A 21,969-nucleotide genomic window follows, 5' to 3' on the forward strand; every position below is an offset into this window, starting at 1 on the left:
TTTATTTACAGGTACCCCTGTATTCTACTGTACAAGAGGACCGAGTGCTTCGTGTCAACATAGGTAAGTATGTATGTAAGTAAGTGTGCATGTATGTTTATTAAACTTTTACTTTCACTGTGTCTGTGTTTTGTTTTTATTTGGGTATTTTTTTTGTAGTAGAACTACAGGTACCAGCAGGCCCATTTTACCCCGCATGCTGGTACTTGTTGTTCTCCAAGTACCAGCTTGTGGGGGAGGCTTGCTGGGACTTGTAGTTCTGCTTCAAAAAACAATATTCTATTTTTACACAAAAGGCTATCAGCCTCCCATCCACCGCCCACGGATGGGGGGGGGGGGGGGGGGGACAGCCTCGGGCTTCACCCCTGGTCCTTGGGTGGCAGGAGGGGCGGACCCCTTGATTTAAGGGGTCCCCACTCCTCCAGGGTACCCCAGCCATGGGTGACTAGTTGGGGATTTAATGACAGGGCCGCAGGGACCAATATGAAAGTGTCCTCCGGCTGTGGCATTATCTCTCTGACTAGTGGAGCCCGGTGCTGGTGTAAAAAAATACGGGGGACCCCTACGTTTTTTTGTCCCCCGTATTTTTGGCACCAGGACCAAGCGCTGAGCCCGGTGCTGGTTGTTTAAATATGGGGGGCCCCTGTCAGTTTTTCACGTGTATTTATACAACCAGGACCGGCTCAAAGAGCCCGAGGCTGGTTATGCTTAGGAGGGGGGACCCCACGCAATTTTTTCTTCTTCATTTTTTAACCCATTCTGCACTGCTCACAAAGCACACAATGAAGCCCTGCACGGATCTCCCAGATCCGTCCGGGATTCCTTGTGTTTTGTCAGGCAGTGTTTTACTAATCACTTCTGTAAAACACTGCCTGATATTACGAATCACATCGACATCGGAAAATACAAATGTTGAAAACTCGGCATCTTGATGTGCACCGGACATTTTTCGGGTTTTGCGTTTTGGTTTTGGATTCGGACGCGTTTTGGCAAAACCTCCCTGAAATTTTTTTGTCGGATTCGGGTGTGTTTTGGATTCGGGTGTTTTTTACAAAAACCCCTCAAAAACAGCTTAAATCATAGAATTTGGGGGTCATTTTGATCCCATAGTATTATTAACCTCAATAACCATAATTTCCACTCATTTTCAGTCTATTCTGAACACCTCACAATATTATTTTTAATCCTAAAATTTGCACCAAGGTCGCTGGATGGCTAAGCTAAGCGACACAAGTGGCCGACACAAACACCTGGCCCATCTAGGAGTGGCACTGCAGTGTAAGGCAGGATGGCACTTCAAAAAAATAGTCCCCAAACAGCACATGATGCAAAGAAAATAAGAGGTGCACCAAGGTCGCTGGATGGCTAAGCTAAGCGACACAAGTGGCCGACACAAACACCTGACCCATCTAGGAGTGGCACTGCAGTGTCAGGCAGGATGGCACTTCAAAAAAATAGTCCCCAAACAGCACATGATGCAAAGAAAAATGAAAGAAAAAAGAGGTGCAAGATGGAATTGTCCTTGGGCCCTCACACCCACCCTTATGTTGTATAAACAGGACATGCATACTTTAACAAACCCATCATTTCAGCGACAGGGTCTGCCACACAACTGTGACTGAAATGACTGGTTGGTTTGGGCCCCCACCAAAAAAGAAGCAATCAATCTCTCCTTGCACAAACTGGCTCTACAGAGGCAAGACGTCCACCTCCTCCTCATCGTCCGATTCCTCACCCCTTTCACTGTGTACATCCCCCTCCTTACAGATTATTAATTCGTCCCCACTGGAATCCACCATCTCAGGTCCCTGTGTACTTTCTGGAGGCAATTGCTGGTGAATGTCTCCACGGAGGAATTGATTATAATTCATTTTGATGAACATCATCTTCTCCACATTTTCTGGAAGTAACCTCGTACGCCGATTGCTGACAAGGTGAGCGGCTGCACTAAACACTCTTTCGGAGTACACACTGGAGGGTGGGCAACTTAGGTAAAATAAAGCCAGTTTGTGCAAGGGCCTCCAAATTGCCTCTTTTTCCTGCCAGTATACGTACGGACTGTCTGACGTGCCTACTTGGATGCGGTCACTCATATAATCCTCCACCATTCTTTCAATGGTGAGAGAATCATATGCAGTGACAGTAGACGACATGTCAGTAATCGTTGGCAGGTCCTTCAGTCTGGACCAGATGTCAGCACTCGCTCCAGACTGCCCTGCATCACCGCCAGCGGGTGGGCTCGGAATTCTTAGCCTTTTCCTCGCACCCCCAGTTGCGAGAGAATGTGAAGGAGGAGCTGTTGACGGGTCACGTTCCGCTTGACTTGACAATTTTCTCACCAGCAGGTCTTTGAACCTCTGCAGACTTGTGTCTGCCGGAAAGAGATACAACGTAGGTTTTAAATCTATGATCGAGCACGGTGGCCAAAATGTAGTTCTCTGATTTCAACAGATTGACCACCCGTGAATCCTGGTTAAGCGAATTAAGGGCTCCATCCACAAGTCCCACATGCCTAGCGGAATCGCTCTGTTTTAGCTCCTCCTTCAATGTCTCCAGCTTCTTCTGCAAAAGCCTGATGAGGGGAATGACCTGACTCTGGCTGGCAGTGTCTGAACTGACTTCACGTGTGGCAAGTTCAAAGGGTTGCAGAACCTTGCACAACGTTGAAATCATTCTCCACTGCGCTTGAGTCAGGTGCATTCCCCCTCCTTTGCCTATATCGTAGGCAGATGTATAGGCTTGAATGGCCTTTTGCTGCTCCTCCATCCTCTGAAGCATATAGAGGGTTGAATTCCACCTTGTTACCACTTCTTGCTTCAGATGATGGCAGGGCAGGTTCAGAAGTGTTTCAGGAGTGTTTGCTGGTGCTCCAGTCTTCGGCACGCGGTGGCTGAATGCCGAAAGTGGCCCGCAATTCTTCGGGCCACCGACAGCATCTCTTGCACGCCCCTGTCGTTTTTTAAATAATTCTGCACCACCAAATTCAATGTATGTGCAAAACATGGGACGTGCTGGAATTTGCCCAGATGTAATGCACGCACAATATTGCTGGCGTTGTCCGATGTCACAAATCCCCAGGAGAGTCCATTTGGGGTAAGCCATTCTGCGATGATGTTCCTCAGTTTCCGTAAGAGGTTGTCAGCTGTGTGCCTCTTCTGGAAAGCGGTGATACAAAGCGTAGCCTGCCTAGGAACGAGTTGGCGTATGCGAGATGCTGCTACTGGTGCCGCCGCTGCTGTTCTTGCTGCGGGAGGCAATACATCTACCCAGTGGGCTGTCACAGTCATATAGTCCTGAGTCTGCCCTGCTCCACTTGTCCACATGTCCGTGGTTAAGTGGACATTGGGTACAACTGCATTTTTTAGGACACTGGTGAGTCTTTTTCTGAGGTCTGTGTACATTTCGTATCGCCTGCCTATAGAAATGGAACCTAGATTGTATTTGGTACCGGGGACACAGTATCTCAATCAAGTCTCTAGTTGCCTGTGAATTAACAGTGGATACTGGAAACACGTTTCTCACCGCCCAGGCTGCCAAGGCCTGAGTTATCTGCTTTGCAGCAGGATGACTGCTGTGATATTTCATCTTCCTCGCAAAGGACTGTTGGACAGTCAATCGCTTACTGGAAGTAGTACAAGTGGTCTTCCGACTTCCCCTCTGGGATGACGATCGACTCCCAGCAGCAACAACAGCAGCGGTAGGCGTTACACTCAAGGATGCATCGGAGGAATCCCAGGCAGGAGAGGACTCGTCAGACTTGCCAGTGACATGGCCTGCAGGACTATTGGCTTTCCTGTGTAAGGAGGAAATTGACACTGAGGGAGTTGGTGGTGTGGTTTGCAGGAGCTTGGTTACAAGAGGAAGGGATTTAGTGGTCAGTGGACTGCTTCCTCTGTCATCCAAAGTTTTTGAACTTGTCACTGACTTATAATGAATGCGCTGCAGGTGACGTATAAGGGAGGATGTTCCGAGGTGGTTAACATCCTTACCCCTACTTATTACAGCTTGACAAAGGCAACACACGGCTTGACACCTGTTGTCCGCGTTTGTGATAAAATAATTCCACACCGAAGAGGTGATTTTTTTTTTATGATTTGACCAGGCATGTCAATGGCCATATTCGTCCCACGGACAACAGGTGTCTCCCCGGGTGCCTGACTTAAACAAACCACCTCACCATCAGAATCCTCCTTGTCAATTTCCTCCTCAGCGCCAGCAACACCCATATCCTCATCCTGGTGTACTTCAACAGTGACATCTTCAATTTCACTATCAGGAACTGGACTGCGGGTGCTCCTTCCAGCACTTGCAGGGGGCGTGCAAATGGTGGAAGGCGCCACCTCTTCCCGTCCAGTGTTGGGAAGGTCAGGCATCGCACCCGACACAATTGGACTCTCCTTGGGGATTTGTGATTTAGAAGAACGCACAGTTCTTTGCTGTGCTTTTGCCAGCTTAAGTCTTTTCATTTTTCTAGCGAGAGGATGAGTGCTTCCATCCTCATGTGAAGCTGAACCACTAGCCATGAACATAGGCCAGGGCCTCAGCCGTTCCTTGCGACTCCGTGTCGTAAATGGCATATTGGCAAGTTTACGCTTCTCCTCAGACGCTTTTAATTTTGATTTTTGGGTCATTTTACTGAACTTTTGTGTTTTGGATTTTACATGCTCTCTACTATGACATTGGGCATCGGCCTTGGCAGAGGACGTTGATGGCATTTCATCGTCTCGGCCATGACTAGTGGCAGCAGCTTCAGCACGAGGTGGAAGTGGATCTTGATCTTTCCCTATTTTACCCTCCACATTTTTGTTCTCCGTTTTTGAATGTGTGGAATTATATGCCAGTATCAATAGCAATGGCCTACTACTATATATACTGTGCACAACTGAAATGCACCACAGGTATGGATGGATAGTATACTTGACGACACAGAGGTAGGTAGAGCAGTGGCCTACTGTACCCTACTGCTATATATTATATACTGGTGGTCAGCAAACTGTGCAAAACGGAAATGCACCACAGGTGAGATGCCCCGAACACCGACGGCCAACCCCAGGCACTGCAAGTCACCCAAGAAGAGGTGGAGGCATTGTTCAAAAGGGCCAAAACCAGGAAAGCTCCGGGTCCTGACGGAGTGTCACCATCTGCCCTAAGAGCATGTGCGGGTCAGCTCGCCCCCATATTCACCAAGATCTTCAATAAATCGCTGGAGCTACAGAAAGTCCCTTCCTGCCTCAAAAGGTCTACTATAGTCCCGGTCCCCAAGAAACCCACTATCACGAACCTGAACGACTACAGGCCGATAGCACTGACGTCTGTGGTCATGAAAACGTTCGAGCGTCTGGTTTTGAATCACCTGAAAACTGTGACTGTCCCCCAACTGGACCCCCTGCAGTTCGCCTATCGCTCGAATCGGTGTGTCGAGGATGCAGTCAACCTGGGCCTGCACTACATTCTACAGCACCTAGACATTCCCGTTACCTACGCGAGGGTCCTGTTTGTCGATTTCAGCTCGGCCTTCAATACAATCGTCCCCAGCATCCTCCACCCCAAATTACTTCGCCTAGGGGTCCCAGAAGCTACCTGTTCCTGGATAATAGACTTCCTGACAGATAGGACACAGGTGGTGAAAGCGGGGGAATTCACCTCTCAAGCGCGGTCCATTTGTACAGGGGCCCCTCAGGGCTGTGTCCTCTCACCCCTGCTCTTCTCCCTGTACACAAATGACTGTACCTAAGAGGCGCAATCAGTAAGGATCATCAAATTCGCCGATGACACCACCGTCATCGGCCTCATCAAGGATGGGGACGAATCGGCCTATAGACGGGAAGTAGACCGGCTGGCCCAGTGGTGCATCCACAACAACCTCGAGCTCAACCCCCTCAAAACTGTCGAGATGATAGTGGACTTCAGGAAGAAGTCATCTAGTGCACCTCCGCTAACGATTGCTGACAGTGTGGTATCGCTAGTGGACTCCTTCAAGTTTCTAGGGACCACAATCTCCCGGGACCTTAAATGCGGGTCCAACGCTGACGCCACTGTTGGGAAAGCGCAGCAGAGGTTGTTCTTCCTCAGGCAACTAAGGAAGTTCAACATCCCACAGAAGCTTCTGCTCCTCTTCTACTCCGCGACTGTGGAGTCGGTACTGTGCTCCTTGATACTCGTATGGTACAGCTCCGCCAGCGCGAGGGACAGATGCAGGCTCCAAAAGGTGGTCAGAAACGCAGAGAAGATCATCGGGGCCGACCTTCCCTCAGTCCAGGACCTGTACTTGTCCAGTGCTAAAAAGCGGGCAATGAAGATAGTAAAAGACCAGCTACACCCCAGCCACAGCATGTTTAACTTGCTTCCTTCAGGCAGGCGTTACAGGGCTGTCCCCGCCAGATCCACCAGAAGCCTCAAAAGTTTCTTTCCCCAAGTGGTCCGCCTGCTGAACTCCTGAACATTGACTGACTAGACGTACATTTAACTAACGTGTTCCTACGGTATACCTATCTGTGTAACTTTACTTGCCACCCCACACACACACACACACACACACACACACACACACACACACACACACACACACACACACACACACACACACACACACCTGCTTACCTGTTACCTACTTGGCTGTTGTATTGCAAACCGAAGACAAATTCCTAGTATACGCAAGTATACCTGGCCAATAAAGCTGATTCTGATTCTGAGGTATGGATGAATAGTATACTTGATGACACAGAGGTAGGTAGAGCAGTGGCCTACTGTACCGTAATGCTATATATTATATACTGGTGGTCAGCAAACTGTGCAAAACTTTAATTACCACAGGTATGGATGGATAGTATACTTGACGACACAGAGGTAGGTAGAGCAGTGGCCTACTGTACCGTACTGCTATATATTATATACTGGTGGTCAGCAAACTGTGCAAAACTTAAATGCAACACAGGTATGGATGGATAGTATACTTGATGACACAGAGGTAGGTAGAGCAGTGGCCTACTGTACCGTACTGCTATATATTATATACTGGTGGTCAGCAAACTGTGCAAAACTGAAATGCACCACAGGTATGGATGGATAGTATACTTGACGACACAGAGGTAGGTAGAGCAGTGGCCTTCTGTACCGTACTCCTATATATTATATACTGGTGGTCAGCAAAATTATGCACTGTACTCCTACTATATACTACAATGCAGCACAGATATGGAGCGTTTTTCAGGCAGAGAACGTATAATACTGGTGGTCACTGGTCAGCAAAACTCTGCACTGTACTCCTCCTATATAATACTGCTGGTCCCCAGTCCCCACAATAAAGCAGTGTGAGCACAGATATATGCAGCACACTGAGCACAGATATGGAGCGTTTTTCAGGCAGACAGCGTATACTGGTGGTCACTGGTCAGCAAAACTCTGCACTGTACTCCTCCTATATAATACTGCTGGTCCCCAGTCCCCACAATAAAGCAGTGTGAGCACAGTTATATGCAGCACACTGAGCACAGATATGGAGCGTTTTTCAGGCAGACAACGTATAATACTGGTGGTCACTGGTAAGCAAAACTCTGCACTGTACTCCTCCTATAATACTGCTGGTCCCCAGAATAAAGATATGCAGCCCCCTGAAACAAAGTGAGAGGACGCCAGCCACGTCCTCTCACTATCATTTCCAATGCACGAGTGAAAAATGGCGGCGACGCGCGGCTCCTTATATAGAATCCGAATCTCGCGAGAATCCGACAGCGGGATGATGACGTTCGGGCGCGCTCGGGTTAACCGAGCCATACGAGAGAATCCGAGTATGCCTCGGACCCGTGTAAAATGGGTGAAGTTCGGGGGGGGTTCGGATTCCGAGGAACCGAACCCGCTCATCTCTACATCTTAGTAAATTACCGTATCAGGATTCAAAAAGTTGCAGTAAAATGCACCCGATAAAAAATGAGTTTAAACTCTACACAAACCGACTCAAACACGAATATTAGTAAATAAACCCCCTCGTCTGATGAGTATGGCGTTTATACGGACCCCACAGATTCTGATCCTGACTCTTCTGATGGGGAATCTGTTTCTCAGGTGGATGTTCCTGACCTGTTGTAGGCTATCAGGCTTATTCTTCAAATTACTGATGACCTGAAACCTGATGCTGCCCCTAAGAAACCGGACAGATTTAAACATCAGAAGGTGGGTAAACAAGTTTTACCTCATTCTGACCATTTAGTTGACATACGTCAGGAGTCCTGGGAAAATCCAGGAAAGAAATTCATTCCTCATAAGATGCTGGCTCGCTATCCCCTCGCTGCGGAGCTAAGTTAAAATTGGGAGACACCCCTGCCAGTGGATTCGCAGGTGGCGCGGCTGGTGGTCTCCTCAGCTCTGCCAGTAACTACTATCACGTCTCTGAAAGAACTGACGGATAAACGTGTGGAGGGTTGTTTAAAGGCGATTTAAACCCTAGCGGGTGCTGCGCATCGGCCCACCATTGCAGCGACATGGGCTGCAGAGGCGATTGAAGCGTGGGCTCAGGAGTAGGAAGCTGAAATGTCTTCCAACGCTTCTGATCATGCTAGACAATGCTTATCGTATATTGTCACAGCTTCTCATTACATTAAAGAGGCAGCTTCTGATGCCGGTATTCTGGCGGCCAAGGCTTCTACTACGTCCATACTGGCTCGCCGGATTATATGGTTGCGGTCCTGGTCCGTGGATCTGGACTCTAAGAAAACCCTGGAGGTACTCCCGTTTAAGGGAGACATCCTTTTCGGAGAAGACCTCAACAAGATTGTGGCTGACTTAGCTTCTGCTAAAACAGCTTGTCTACCTAGTGCTGCTCCTTTGGTACCGAAGGCTAAGAGTACTTCTTTTCGCGCCTTTCATCCTTCAGGTAAAGCAAAGGGTCAGGCGTACCCGAAACAGGCTCGCACTTCCAAACCCAATAAGCCCGAACCCAAATGGGCCTGGGCTGCCCGTCAGCCTGCTTCCAAGACTTACAAGCTTGCCGCATGACGGGGCGGGCCACCCTTTGGGGGATCCCAGGGTGGGGGGGCGACTTCTAGGGTATACCCAGGAATGATTGAATACCACTTCCGATGCCTGGGTATGGGAAGTCGTCACTCGAGGTTACGCCGTCCCCTTCAAAAATCATCCCCCTTATCGATTTTGCCTGACAGATGTCCCTTCGGATCAGGTGAAGGCAAAAACTCTTAATTCGGTGGTACAGTCCCTCCTGGACACAGGAGTGGTTGTACAGGTGCCTCTGGCTCAAAGAGGCAAGGGGTACTGTTCACCGCTGTTCCTAGTCCTGAAACCGAATGAGTCCTCCCGGCCCATCCTCAACCTCAAGTCCTTGAACAAATTTGTGAGGGTCTCCAAGTTTCGTATGGAAACTCTTTGCTTTATTGTTCTGGCCTCTGGACCAGGGGAATATATGGTCTCCCTGAACATACAGGATGCTTACCTGCATATTCCCATTGCAATGTTGCATCAGCAATACCTGAGGTTTGCGGTTGGCAACCTCCATTACCAATTTCGGGCGTTACCTTTTGGTTTGACCACGGCACTGCGAGTCTTCACCAAGGTCATAGCAGTGATGACGGCTGTACTCAGCCGTCAAGGGGTCAGGATCCTACCGTATCTGGATGACTTGTTGATCCTGGCAAATTCCCCAGAAATTCTCCTACGCCATCTGGATCTGACACTCCAGTTTCTGCAAGCCCACGGGTGGCTCATCAACTAGCAGAAGTCTTCCCTGGTCCCTGCTCAGAGCATGGTGCACCTGGGGGCGTTGTTTGACACTCACAACCAGCGGTTGTATTTGTCTCAGGAGAAAGTCCTGAAGCTTCAGGACAGGATTCAGTGTCGATACATTCGGCAATGCAAGTGCTAGGTCTCATGGTGTTGGCTTTCGACATGGTGGAGTACGTTCAATTCCATTCCCGCCCTCTGCAGAAGCTGATTCTTGCCAAGTGGGACGGCCTGCCTCACCGGATCAGGTCTCAAATGATCTCCTTGTCTCCGGAAAGGTCCGTCTGTCACTGAGCTGGTAGCTTCAGGACCAACGATTGAGCAGGGTCGTCCCTTCTGGATCTCCAACTGGCTCCTTCTGACGACGGATTCCAGTCTGAGAGGTTGGGGTGCGGTGTTGGAGCAACTCTCCCTTCTGGGTCGGTGGACCAGGGAGGAGTCTCTCCTTCCGATAAACATTCTGGAACTGCGGGCGGTGTTCAACTCATTGAACTTGGCCCAGCATTTAAAACAGAACAGACCTGTTCAAGTACAGTCGGACAACGCCACCACGGTGGCATACATCAGTCATCAAGGCAGCACTTTAAGCCGCATGACAATGAGGGAAGTATCACTGATTCTTCAGTGGGCGGAACGCCATCTGCCAGCAATATCGACAGTGTTCATTCCGGGAGTCCTCAACTGGGAAGCGGACTTCCTCAGTCGTCAGGACGTACATGCCGGAGAATCCGGAAGACTTTAAACTCTTAGTGGACAAGTGGAACCTACCAGATGTAGACCTGATGGCATCTTGACACAATCACAAGGTTCCGGCGTTCGGAGCAAGGACAAGGGATTCTCAAGCAACGTTTGTGGACGCACTGGCAATCCCATGGAACTTTCGGCTGCCATACGTGTTCCCTCCAGTGTCACTTCTGCCCAGGGTACTACGGAAGTTTAAGCAAGGAGGAGGAATGCTACTTCTGGTCGCTCCAGCGTGGCCCAGATGGCATTCGTTCTCAGACCTGCAGGGTCTCTCAATCGTGCATCCTCTTCTACTTCCTCAACGCCCAGACCTCCTTGTTCAGGGCTCTTGTGTCTACCCGGACCTGGCCAGACTGGCTTTGACGGTGTGGCTCTTGAAGCATCACTCCTGAGAGCCAAAGGATTCTCTGAGGTGGTCATTCAAACTATGTTAAAAGCCCGTAAACCAGCTTCAGCTCGGATTTAATACAGGGTCTGGAATTCTTACTTCACCTAGTGTGCTGGTAAGAACTATGATGCATATACTTTCAGGACTTCCAGACTATTGGCTTTTCTACAACAAAGCCTAGACTTAGGCCTTCGTCTGGCTTCCCCCAAGGTTCATATTTCTGCCTTGTTGGTGTGGGTTCAGAGGAAAATTGCGTCTCTTCCGGACGTTCATACTTTCACTCAGGGTGTTTTACGGGTTCAGCACCCCCTATGTCCCTCCTGTGGCTCCATGGGATCTATCTGTTGTTCTGAATGCCCTAAAACTGTCTCCATTTGAACCTCTTGAGTCTGTGAACCTTAAATGCCTTATGCTTAAGGTCATTTTTCTGTTGGCTATTGCCTCTGCTAGGAGGGTGTCGGACTTATGCGCTTTGTCCTGCCGCCCACCCTTTCTGATTTTTCACCGTGACCGGACGGTTCTTAGAACTCGCCCAGGTTATTTGCCTAAGGTGGTATCATCTTATCACCTTAACCAAGAGATTGTGGTTCCAGCCTTCATCTCTTCTGGTTTGTCCTCCAAAGAGCGATCTTTGGATGTGGTACGGGCTCTCCGTATTTATGTGGAAAGGACTGCCTCTATCAAGAGGTCAGATTCCCTTTTTGTACTTTTTGGTTTTCACAAACGTGGCTGGCCTGCGAATTAGCAAACCTTGGCCAGATGGATTAGAATGGTGATTGCACAAGCTTATGCGCAGGCTGGACTCCCAGTTCCTGCTGCTATCAAGGCCCATTCTACTCGGTCTGTTGGACCTTCTTGGGCATCCTGCCGTGTCGCATCCGCTGACCAATTGTGCAAGGCGGCTATGTGTTCCTCAGTGAACACGTTCATAAGGTTCTATGCTTTTGATACTTCCGCCTCCCAGGATGCTTTCTTTGGACACCGGGTTCTTGTGCCCGCTACTGTGCGTCCCCTCCGATGAGGAACTGATTTAAGACATCCTCTATGTTATTTCCTGTGGAATACCAGTGTACCCCGCTGCAGAAAAGGAGATTTGTGGTAGACTTACTATTGTTAAATCTCTTTCTGCGAGGTACACTGGTTTCCACAGGGCGCCCACCCTGACGCACTTCGCTTCTTTGGGTTTGTATGGCATTAGCTGCTGGTCCCTTCTCCTGTCTTGAGAACGTGGTTCTATGTGGCTAACATCTACCGTCTCTCTTGCCTGCTACTGCATTGGATTGGTTAACAAAACTAAGCTCCAGTGCCTGGAGGCTGGGCTATAGAGGAGGCGGTGCAGTGCATCCTGGGAACAGTCAAAGCTTTAGACTGTTGGTGCCTCTGATCGAGATCCAACTCTACACCCCAATGTTATTCCCTGTGGAAATCAGTGTACCTCGCAGAAAGAGATTTAACAATGCGAAGACTACCATCATTTTTTTTTATTCATACTGTATATATGTTTGTCAGGCACTATACACACAAACACATTAGCTTATTACACCTGGGAGCATATGCCAGGTCACCTCAGGTTCCGCCCCATCCCGCCCTCCACTCTGGTTCTGTTCTGAGTCCCGTTCAGTCCTTTGTTACCCCCCCCCCCCCTCCCCCATGCAGGCACCCCATTGTTTTGTCGTGCCTTACCCCTGTTCCTGGTGGCTGTTCATCCTCTTCCTGATCTGTCCCATCTCCCGGGCAGGGGGAGCTGTTGTGGCATTCGGCTTCCACTCTGCGCATTGAGGTGATGGGACAGACCTTCTACAATTTCATAGAACATACACCCACGCCGCATTAAAATGCATCAAATGTACAGGAATGGTACAAGCAGTACTCCAAAAAACATTCCACAACAAAACCATGCAAGTAACGCATGTAAAAAGTGTAATTTATTTGGCCCCGTGCATTTGTTGGTAGCTCATGTTATCAATGAGTAAAAAGGTTTGCACCTTGGTATGTTGGAAGGCTGGACAGAGCCACTACATACATAGCTCTCTTATGTGGTGAGTGAGGAACTGGCTGTTACCATTCTGCCACTCTAGACCACTATCTATGGTCCAAATCCATTTAAACGCTGAAAATACATATTTTTTTCTAAAATATAGTTTGTCTGTCTTCATGTCTTTAACGTAATTTCTAGGAATAAAATAAAACGATTTGTGACTTTTTTATAATGTAAGGAAATCAAGGTGGGCTTGTGTCTCTGCAGATGGCGCAGCAAATATAACCATTCGCTATTAACGTCCCTGAATTAGGTAAACAGAGGATGTAATACTTTGTTACTATGTATCTTTAAATAGAGATTGACCATTCCTCAGTGTTGCTGGGGATGGAAGTAATTCTAATAGTGTTCTTCCACTCACAGTTTTGTTTATCTCACAGGATGGTGTTTTTAAGATGAGCCTTTCTCCTGATGGAACACTCCTGGCTGTGATCCATTTGTCTGGGAAGCTGTCCGTGTGGGAGGTGCCGTCACTCAGACACCAAGGGGAGTGGCCTCAGAGCGGGCAGGTACGTACACTCCACCTCCACCAGTGGCTTTGACCAAGTTGTACCTGGTATGTTTTTAGAAGCATTGACAGCGTTGGGTATAGCTGATATTTTCTTGTAATAGGATCACATGTTCATCTGCGAATCTAGCAAACTTTATAAGATTTAATAATTTGCCCACCTCCTTCCTAAAAGCCATAAGTAAGTCCAAGATATCTTTTATTAATTACCAATTAAATATTATGATTGAAAGTGTCTGATCTACTAGACCATTGGCCTGCAAAGTGTTTTTGGGACCCTAATTGAGGTCCCTTAGTTACATAGAAACATAGAATTTGACAGCAGATAAGAACCACTTAGTCAATCTAGTCTGTCCCTTTTTTTTTAACCATATTTTTACCTCAACTTTATTTGATCCATATTTCTTTATAAGGAAATCCTTATGTCTATCACATATATGTTTAAATTACTCTACTATCTTACACTCTACCACTTCTGATGGAAGGCTATTCCACTTGTCCACTACCCTTTCTGTGAAGTTATTTTTCCTCAAATTTCCCCTGAACCTACCTACCTCCAGTCTCAGTGAATGTCCTCGTGTTCTAATACTTCTCTTCATTTGAAGAATGTTTCCCTCCTGGACTTTGTTAAAACCCTTGATTTATTTGAAAGTTTTTGTCATGTCCCCAGTTTCCCTTCTGTGTTCCAAACTATACATATTGAGATGTTTTAGTCTTTCTCGGTATGTTTTGTGATGTAGGCCATGCACCATTTTAGTTGCCCTTCTTAGTACAGTCTCTAATATATTAATATCTTTCTGAAGATATGGCCTCCAGAATTGAACACAGTGTTCACACACAGATGAGACCGTACCAATGACCTATACAGTTGCATTATTACTTCTTTATTTCTGCTGCTGATTCCTCTCCCAATGCAGCCAAGCATCTGACTAGCCTTCCTCATTGCTTTGTTACATTGCTTACCTGCCTTTAAGTCACCTGAAATAGTGACTCTTAGATCCCTTACCTCCTCAGTTTCCAGTATAGTGCCATTCATACTATGGATTTTTGAGACCCAAGTGCATGTTTTTGCATTTTTTGGCATTAAACTGTAATTTCCATTCTCTTGACTATTCCTCTAGTCTACCTAGACCTTCAATCATTTGTTTTACCCCTCCTGGTGTGTCTACCCTGTTGCATACCTTTGTGTCATCTGCAAAAGGCATACTTTCCATTTATTGCCATTGCAATGTCACCAATAAAGATATTAAAAAGCATTGGTCCAAATACAGATTCCTGTGATACTCCACTGGCAACATTTCCCTCCTGTGAATGCACTCCATTTACCACAACTCTCTGTTTTCTATCCTGCAACCAAGATCTTATCCATTCAAAAATCTTAGTATCCAGTCCCAAGCTTTCAAGTTATTTAGCAGTTGTGAATTTGTGCCTCTGCCCTGGACGCAGTGGAGATGAGAAGACCATTTCATGGCCTGGTCAGTTCTTTTAAAGGTCTTCAAGTGGCCTTAATAATAATCATGAGGTCAGTGAAGAACATTGCCACTAATGTCACTGATTCTGGGTGAATTAATAAGCTCCATCTATATCGGGTAACTGCACAAATTCCATGTTGGGGATTAGTGGACTTTAAATAATACTGTTTACTCCAGTGATAGGACTTGCACTTATATCACAATTGCATTTTAATGGTGGACCCTCAGACCACAGGAGGAGAGCAGTATTTGGCAGTAAAGCAAGTGGTGGAGGTGCTAGACTCGGGGCGGTATTCACTTCTTTTCACCCACTTCTACACCCGTTTGGTTTCCGCTAACGGGAGTGGTATCTTCATTTCAGCTTTTTACACCCGGGTTAGCAAGGCGCCCAACCCTCTATGCAGCTAATCCTGATTACTATGGGCGCGATATGCGCGATAACGGGGATCACTTTAGAAATTAGATTGGGTATGATATATCATTTGAATACCACCCATGATGTCCTATCGAAAAGTGAGGATTGTGGGAGGATGTGGCTTTGTGGTCACACTGAATGAAAGAGAAGAGGGGAAAACACTTACCTTTTAGATATTAAGGGGGGTGTTCAATCAGTGTCGGAACCCCTCTCGGCGGATAGTGCCATCTTTTCGCCCTGTCGAAATAATTGAATACCCGCCTAAATGGTAGAGAGAGTCATATGCATAATTTTCCATTTGCTACATACGTCATCTACAGCTGTTTAAGGCTCTATCTCAGGATAAGGTGCTGTAAATTGGCCGTGCTTCACTTGTTGCCTGCCTATAAGTGTGATTCTTAGCTTATGTTGTGTTTTATTATTTGTATTCTGCCTTCTAGCTGCTGCTACTGTATGTTTATGTTAATGCTTACAATGTATCCATACCTGGTATTACTGTAGTTGACAAACTTGGGCTCATTGCCTTGACCCAGTGTATCTATCTACAAGTGCTTTATACTTTCCACCTAAATATCTCGATTCATACATATGGTAAATCCAGTGGTGCAAGTAGAAAAAATGTCTTGCAGGTACTGTGCGCGTGTGCGCCAAAAAATGGGTGTGACCAAATGCCACATGGGGTGTGGCCAATGAAAATGGGGGTGTGATACACATATGGGGGGAGGGGCAGATACACATATGACCCCAATAGTGCCAGATACACGTTGCCGCACAGTGCCAGATATACATTGCCCCACAGTGGCAGATACACATTGCCTCACTGTGCCAGATACACATTGCCCCACAGTGCCAGATACACATTGCCTCACTGTGCCAGATACACATTGCCTCACTGTGCCAGATACACATTGCCCCACAGTGCCAGATACACAAATGCCCCCAGAGTGCCAGATATACATTGCCTCACAGTGCCAGATACACAAATGCCCCCAGAGTGCCAGATATACATTGCCTCACAGTGCCAGATATACATTGCCTCACAGTGCCAGATACACATTGCCCCACAGTGCCAGATATACATTGCCCCACAGTGCCAGATACACAAATGCCCCCACTGTGTCAGATATACATTGCCCCCCAGTGCCAGATGCAGATATGGCCCCAGTGCCAGATACAGAAATGCCCCCAGTGCCAGATACATATGTCCCCGCAGTGCCAGATACACATGTCTCCGCAGTGCCAGATATGCCCCCAGTGCTAGATACACATGTCCCCCCAGTGCCAGATATGCCCCCCAGTGCCAGATACACATGTCCATGTCCCCCCCAGTGCCAGATATGTCCCCAGTGCCAGATACACATGTCCCCCCCAGTGCCAGATATGCCCCCAGTGCCAGGTATACATGTTCCCCCAGTGCCAGGTACACACATCCCCCCCCAGTGCCAGAAATGCTCCCAGTACCAGGTATACATGACCCCCCAGTGCCAGATATGCCCCCAGTGCCAGGTATACATGCCCCCCCTCCAAGTGCCAGATATGCCCCCAGTGCCAGGTATACATGCCGCCCCTCCCAGTGCCAGATATGCCCCCAGTGCCAGGTATACATGAAGCTCCCCCCCCCCCCCCCCCCTCCCCTGCTGCTCACCGCTGCTGCTGCTGTCCTGTGTGTGTGAACGGAGGAGAGTGCAGCCTGCGCCTCTCCTTCCCCTCAGTCTCCGGCGGGTGAGTTCAATTCAGCGCCGATCTGTGAGCCAATCAAAGTCAAGGCTGCCGGACCGCGAGCTCTGACTGGCTCACAGGCGGCGCTGATTTGAACGAAGACACTGAGGGGCAGGAGAGGCGCAGGCTGCGCTCTCCTCCCCTCACATCAGCGGTAGCGACGGTGAGCAGCAGAGGGAGGGAGGGGAGGAGCGGCTGCCCATCGGTATGGGTACGGCGTACCCACGGCTAAATTCTTATGGGTACGCCGTACCCACCCGTACCCGCATACTTGCAGTGCTGGGTAAATCCCAACCTGTACTCTACTGTGTTTAGAAATTTCTCTTCCCTTTTTAACAGTATATGGGGGCAGATGTATTACGCCTGGAGAAGTGATAAAGCAGTGACAAGTGGAAGGTGATAATGCACCAGCCAATCAGCTCCTAACTGTCAATTTACATATTGGAGCTGATTGGCTGGTGCGTTATCACCTTGCACTTATCACTGCTTTATCACTCCTCCGGGCTTAATACATCTGCCCCCAGGTACCTGCAGACTGTCTACGCCTTAAAGCTTTGTGCTACGTTTTGCAATTCAGAAACCTTAAAATGAGAAACGACTTTACTAGAAGTTCAGACGCTGCGGTGAATAAGAACTTTTCCTCGGATTTATTGTGTTTACCAAATAGTGGAGCCAGTCACCTCGTATTAACTGTAAGTAAATTAACATAAAAAGTTATACAGCGGCATTAAATAATCAAAACACCCAAAAGCCCTTCCTGTGATCCACACACACAACGCCATGTCCTGTCTTCAAACACATGTATTGCCATGAGCACCCTCACCCTTTACGTGTATGGGATCCATTATCATAGTTCAGTTTTTCCATAATTGGAAGCACACGCTTGAACAAGGTCAAATTAACATGTAGGAGACCCCTTTACTTGCTCCACACGGACACTCAGTTGCCCTGTTTCTTACCCCTTTTCCTCTAGCTCAAAAAACACGGGTAAATGCTCGGGGGCGCTCATTTACCCGTGTTTTTTGCTAGTGGAAAAGGGTCCCTCTGCAAAAACCAGGATCAAGTGATCCGGGAATCCTACCTGGGTAGCTTACCGGGTTGAACACGAGTTCAACCCGGTAAGCTGTGCAGTGTAAGCGGAAGCCGCGTCGATGCGACACGGCTCCCGTTCACAGTGTATGGAAGGGCGGCGCTGGGAGATCATGTGATCTCCCAGCAACACCCCTGCCGCGTTGCCAGCAGCGTCACCAGCCCGGCATTATGCCAGGTTGGTGAGTGCAGTGGGAGAGGGGGCTGAGCACGGGCCACAGCCGGGTAGCACATGTGTCAGGGTCCCGGCTGCGACCAGTGCTTCTAAGTGGAAAAGGAGTATTAGTAATGCTCTTCACAGGGACTGTAGGAAGAAATGCTCTTTGATCATGCATGGAGAAGTGATAAAGCAGTGATAAGTGGAAGGAGATAACGCACCAGCCAATCATTATGGGTTTGAAGAATAACAGTAGCTGATTGGCTGGTGTGTTATCACCTTCCACTTATCACTGCTCTATCACTTCTCCAGGCTCATTAAGTCTGCCCCATTATTACTGAGTGACAACAAGTTTTTATATTTCCTTGGTAACTGTTTACAGATATAAATATAATGTATCTGTATATATGGGGATCCGGTCTGAAGATCGACACTGTCTAGGTCGACCACTATAGGTCGACAGGGTTGGAAGGTCGACAGGGTTTCTCGGTCGACATGTGCTAGGTCGACAGGTCAAAAGTTCGACATGAGTTTAAAAAAAAAACAACTTTTTAAAAAAAAAACTTTTTCATACTTAACGATCCACATGGACTACGATTGGAACTGTAATCTGTGCCGAGCGAAGCGGTAACGGAGCGAGGCACCTTTGCGAGGGGACACGGTGCACTAATTGGGGTTCCCGGTCACTTTACGAAGAAAACGACACCAAAAAAAACAACAACACTCATGTCGACCTTTTGACCTGTCGACCTAGCACATGTCGACCTAGAAACCCTGTCGACCTAGTGACTGTCGACCTATAGTGGTCGACCTAGACACTTTCGATCTAATGATCCACACCTGTGTATATGTGCTCTCTATCTATAATATTTAAGATATACTTTTAAAACTGTGACCATCTCTTTCTCTGCAGAATCAAACATTTCCCCATCACATCATCTTATTACTAGGGTTTTCAGATAACACAATACTAAAACCCAGGTCTTGCTTAAATGTTTCATATAAACCTGTTATATAGAGTCACCCTGTAATGGAAAAATATAGGATGGGTAGTACACAAAAGCCTAAAACTTCATATAGAACTAACCCTTCAGTGCATGTTAACCGGCAGTTAAATATTACTCAGTTTTACTTAAAAAGACTAATAAATCACAAAATGTAACGTTACAGATCTGTACCACGACAATAAAATAATTTTTTTAGTATAGACCCGAAAGTTCTAATTTACCGCCCCAGTCAATTTAAAAAGAAATGACACGTCTCTGACATCTTTTTAATCCACAGTAAAATCAGCGTTTACAAAACCTTTTTATTCATAACTTTATCCAACATTAATGCAGAAAATGTCCGTGTTGTGTGACCTGTGCATAAATAACAGTAATTAGAAACCAGAAATAATTGTGGCTGTAAACATGATTACAAATACACCCCACCAGGCGCTTTTAGAGGTAGCCGTTTACCATCCTGAAATAAGTGCTGGGCGAGTGTCCTATAATCTAATTGAATTGGCAAAGAGACCTTTCACTGATTATATCTTCCTTTTAATGATGTCCAAATAAATGTTAGGTCTGACATATTGTTCCTAATGTAAGGCCCTCAGAATGTACAGTACACTGCTGCAGCGCTGATACAGGTGCTTGTTCTTTGTTATAAAACGCACCGAACCCTGCGGAAGTGGGGCCCAATCACAGCTCTAACATGCGGTACAGATGTGACTGTAAATAAATGTCTCTCCTTAGAAATGTTGCTTTAGGATGCGGCCAGCAACCCAGGGAATTGGAAAACAATAGTAATTACAGGGGACACAAATAGGTAACCAGCGTAAGTGCAGTCATGTCAGAGATCAGAGTGTCACCATGTCTCTGATAACCTAGTTACTCTATTGCAGGAAAACTCTAATAATTATAAGGTAAAGATTGTGTAAAATCAGTGGAATGTTAGTACGTAAAGATTCTTGTCGCTTATCAGGATGGGGGGGGGGGGCAAAGGCTTTCAGTAAAGGACAATTTTATCCCAACCTTGTTTGCATCGGAACAGATAAAGGAAGGGGGCTAAGGGCAAAATACGTTTAAATCCAGTGTGATACTATTTTAGGTGTCCGTGATGCTGTTGTGTGATACATTTTTTGGGTCTCTGTCTGAAGCTGCGTACCCGACTATACAGTCCATGGACCGATCACCCAATATCCGGTGAATGGGCTGATGATTATATAGGTGGGCCTGATTCAGAACCCGAAGGATTTCTGACATGAGACGCCAAGTACTAATGGGCAGTAAATTGCGCATGCGCAGTACGGGTCCTGCTTTGTTGGATGCACTGCGGCTGCAGACGTCAAGAGATTGTCAGTCTGCTGCTGTTTGGGGTGGGGAGGGAGCAGCGACGGCAGCTTTTACCACAAAACGGAGGCGTGTCACCTACATTTTGGGGGAGTGACAAGGTCAGAATCTCCGATATTAGACAGAGATTTTCTGGCCTCTTGGTGGGAACTGCGACTGTCGGCTTGCATGGCGCACTCAAGCGGCCACTGGTGTTGCAAGTGATCCGATGCAGCACTGGATCACACACACATGCAGGAGGCGTCTACTTATCTCAGACGCCTCCTGCTGCATTACTATATATGTGCAGTGCTGCTGCTTCCAAGGAAACAGCAGTGATGCCACCTCCAACCACATGTGAATAATGCCTCTTACGTGCTCTGTATTATTTATTTGCCCAACCACCCGATCCCTTAGACGCCTGTACACAGTGAGCTATTTCTAGTACAGGGCTTATAAGGGGGTGACTTCATTGGATTTGTAGCTGGGTGATAAGCGAGTGCAAGATTTTGAAATCCTGTTTAACCCCTTACAGTCGTGTGCATACACATATACAGTAATGCCATCTAACATACCATAGTCTGTGGGCGAGGAGGACATCCAAAGTGCTGCATTTGGCCCTCAGATAATCAGCACTTTTGCCCATAATTATACACGTCCTATTAGGCCCTGTTTGACAGTAAGGACACTGTGCTACTCACCCACATATCCTAAATGCACCCTGTTTTGCTGATGAAACGTAATGGGTCCTGCTCATTTGTGTAACTGCTGCGTATAACTGTATTAAAATAAACTGGTCAGGACAGACAAGACCTGTAGAATAGTTCTGCAGCAGGTATACAGTGTATGGTGTTTCTGCTGCTGGAGTCATCCTATGTTCTAGGACCAGTATAACTGATAAAAAGCTGTTGTACCTCTTGGGCTAAAACTACCTTAGAATAATATGATCGTCAATTATTCTCATTTTGCCGGGTGATTGTTCATGTGCGGTAAAATGCGTAGTGTTGCTTATAGCCTGTATGTGAACCTTCCAGTTACAAAGCTGGAGAATATGGATTTCATCATATGTAAATAAGTGTGAAGGACAAATTACACTTTATATGTGAATCTTGCTAATTCTCCATTACCCGTAATTACTTGTGTGCTTTATGGTCTCAGAAACGTTTCATCATCAAGGTATGATCAGACGGGCGCACAGTCACATCCAAAACGGAGATAAATGAACACGGCTCTCCTCTTTTTCATTAGGATTAAATCAAGTGTATCTACAGTGCTGCCCAGTACCGAGCAAAGCAATTTAACAAAAGATCTTTAGATAACATCCTCTCTCTGAGATGATTTTCATTTTATTTCACTATTTAATACATGTGTTTTATTTCTTAATGGTTAAGTTTA

General features: G+C 47.1%; 1 protein-coding gene across 3 annotated transcripts in view; it reads left to right on the forward strand.

Moving 5' to 3' along the window:
* Positions 1–21,969, forward strand: part of NBAS (NBAS subunit of NRZ tethering complex) — a 1,316,984-nt gene that overhangs the window by 182,292 nt on the left and 1,112,723 nt on the right. For all 3 annotated transcript variants that reach the window (XM_063915380.1, XM_063915382.1, XM_063915381.1), the window contains exon 12: positions 13,280–13,408. In XM_063915380.1, coding sequence (XP_063771450.1) covers positions 13,280–13,408 — 129 coding nt within the window. The remainder of the gene's footprint in view (positions 1–13,279; positions 13,409–21,969) is intronic.

This window comes from Pseudophryne corroboree, chromosome 4 (genome assembly GCF_028390025.1).
Source record: "Pseudophryne corroboree isolate aPseCor3 chromosome 4, aPseCor3.hap2, whole genome shotgun sequence".
Taxonomy (NCBI): Eukaryota; Metazoa; Chordata; class Amphibia; order Anura; family Myobatrachidae; genus Pseudophryne; species Pseudophryne corroboree.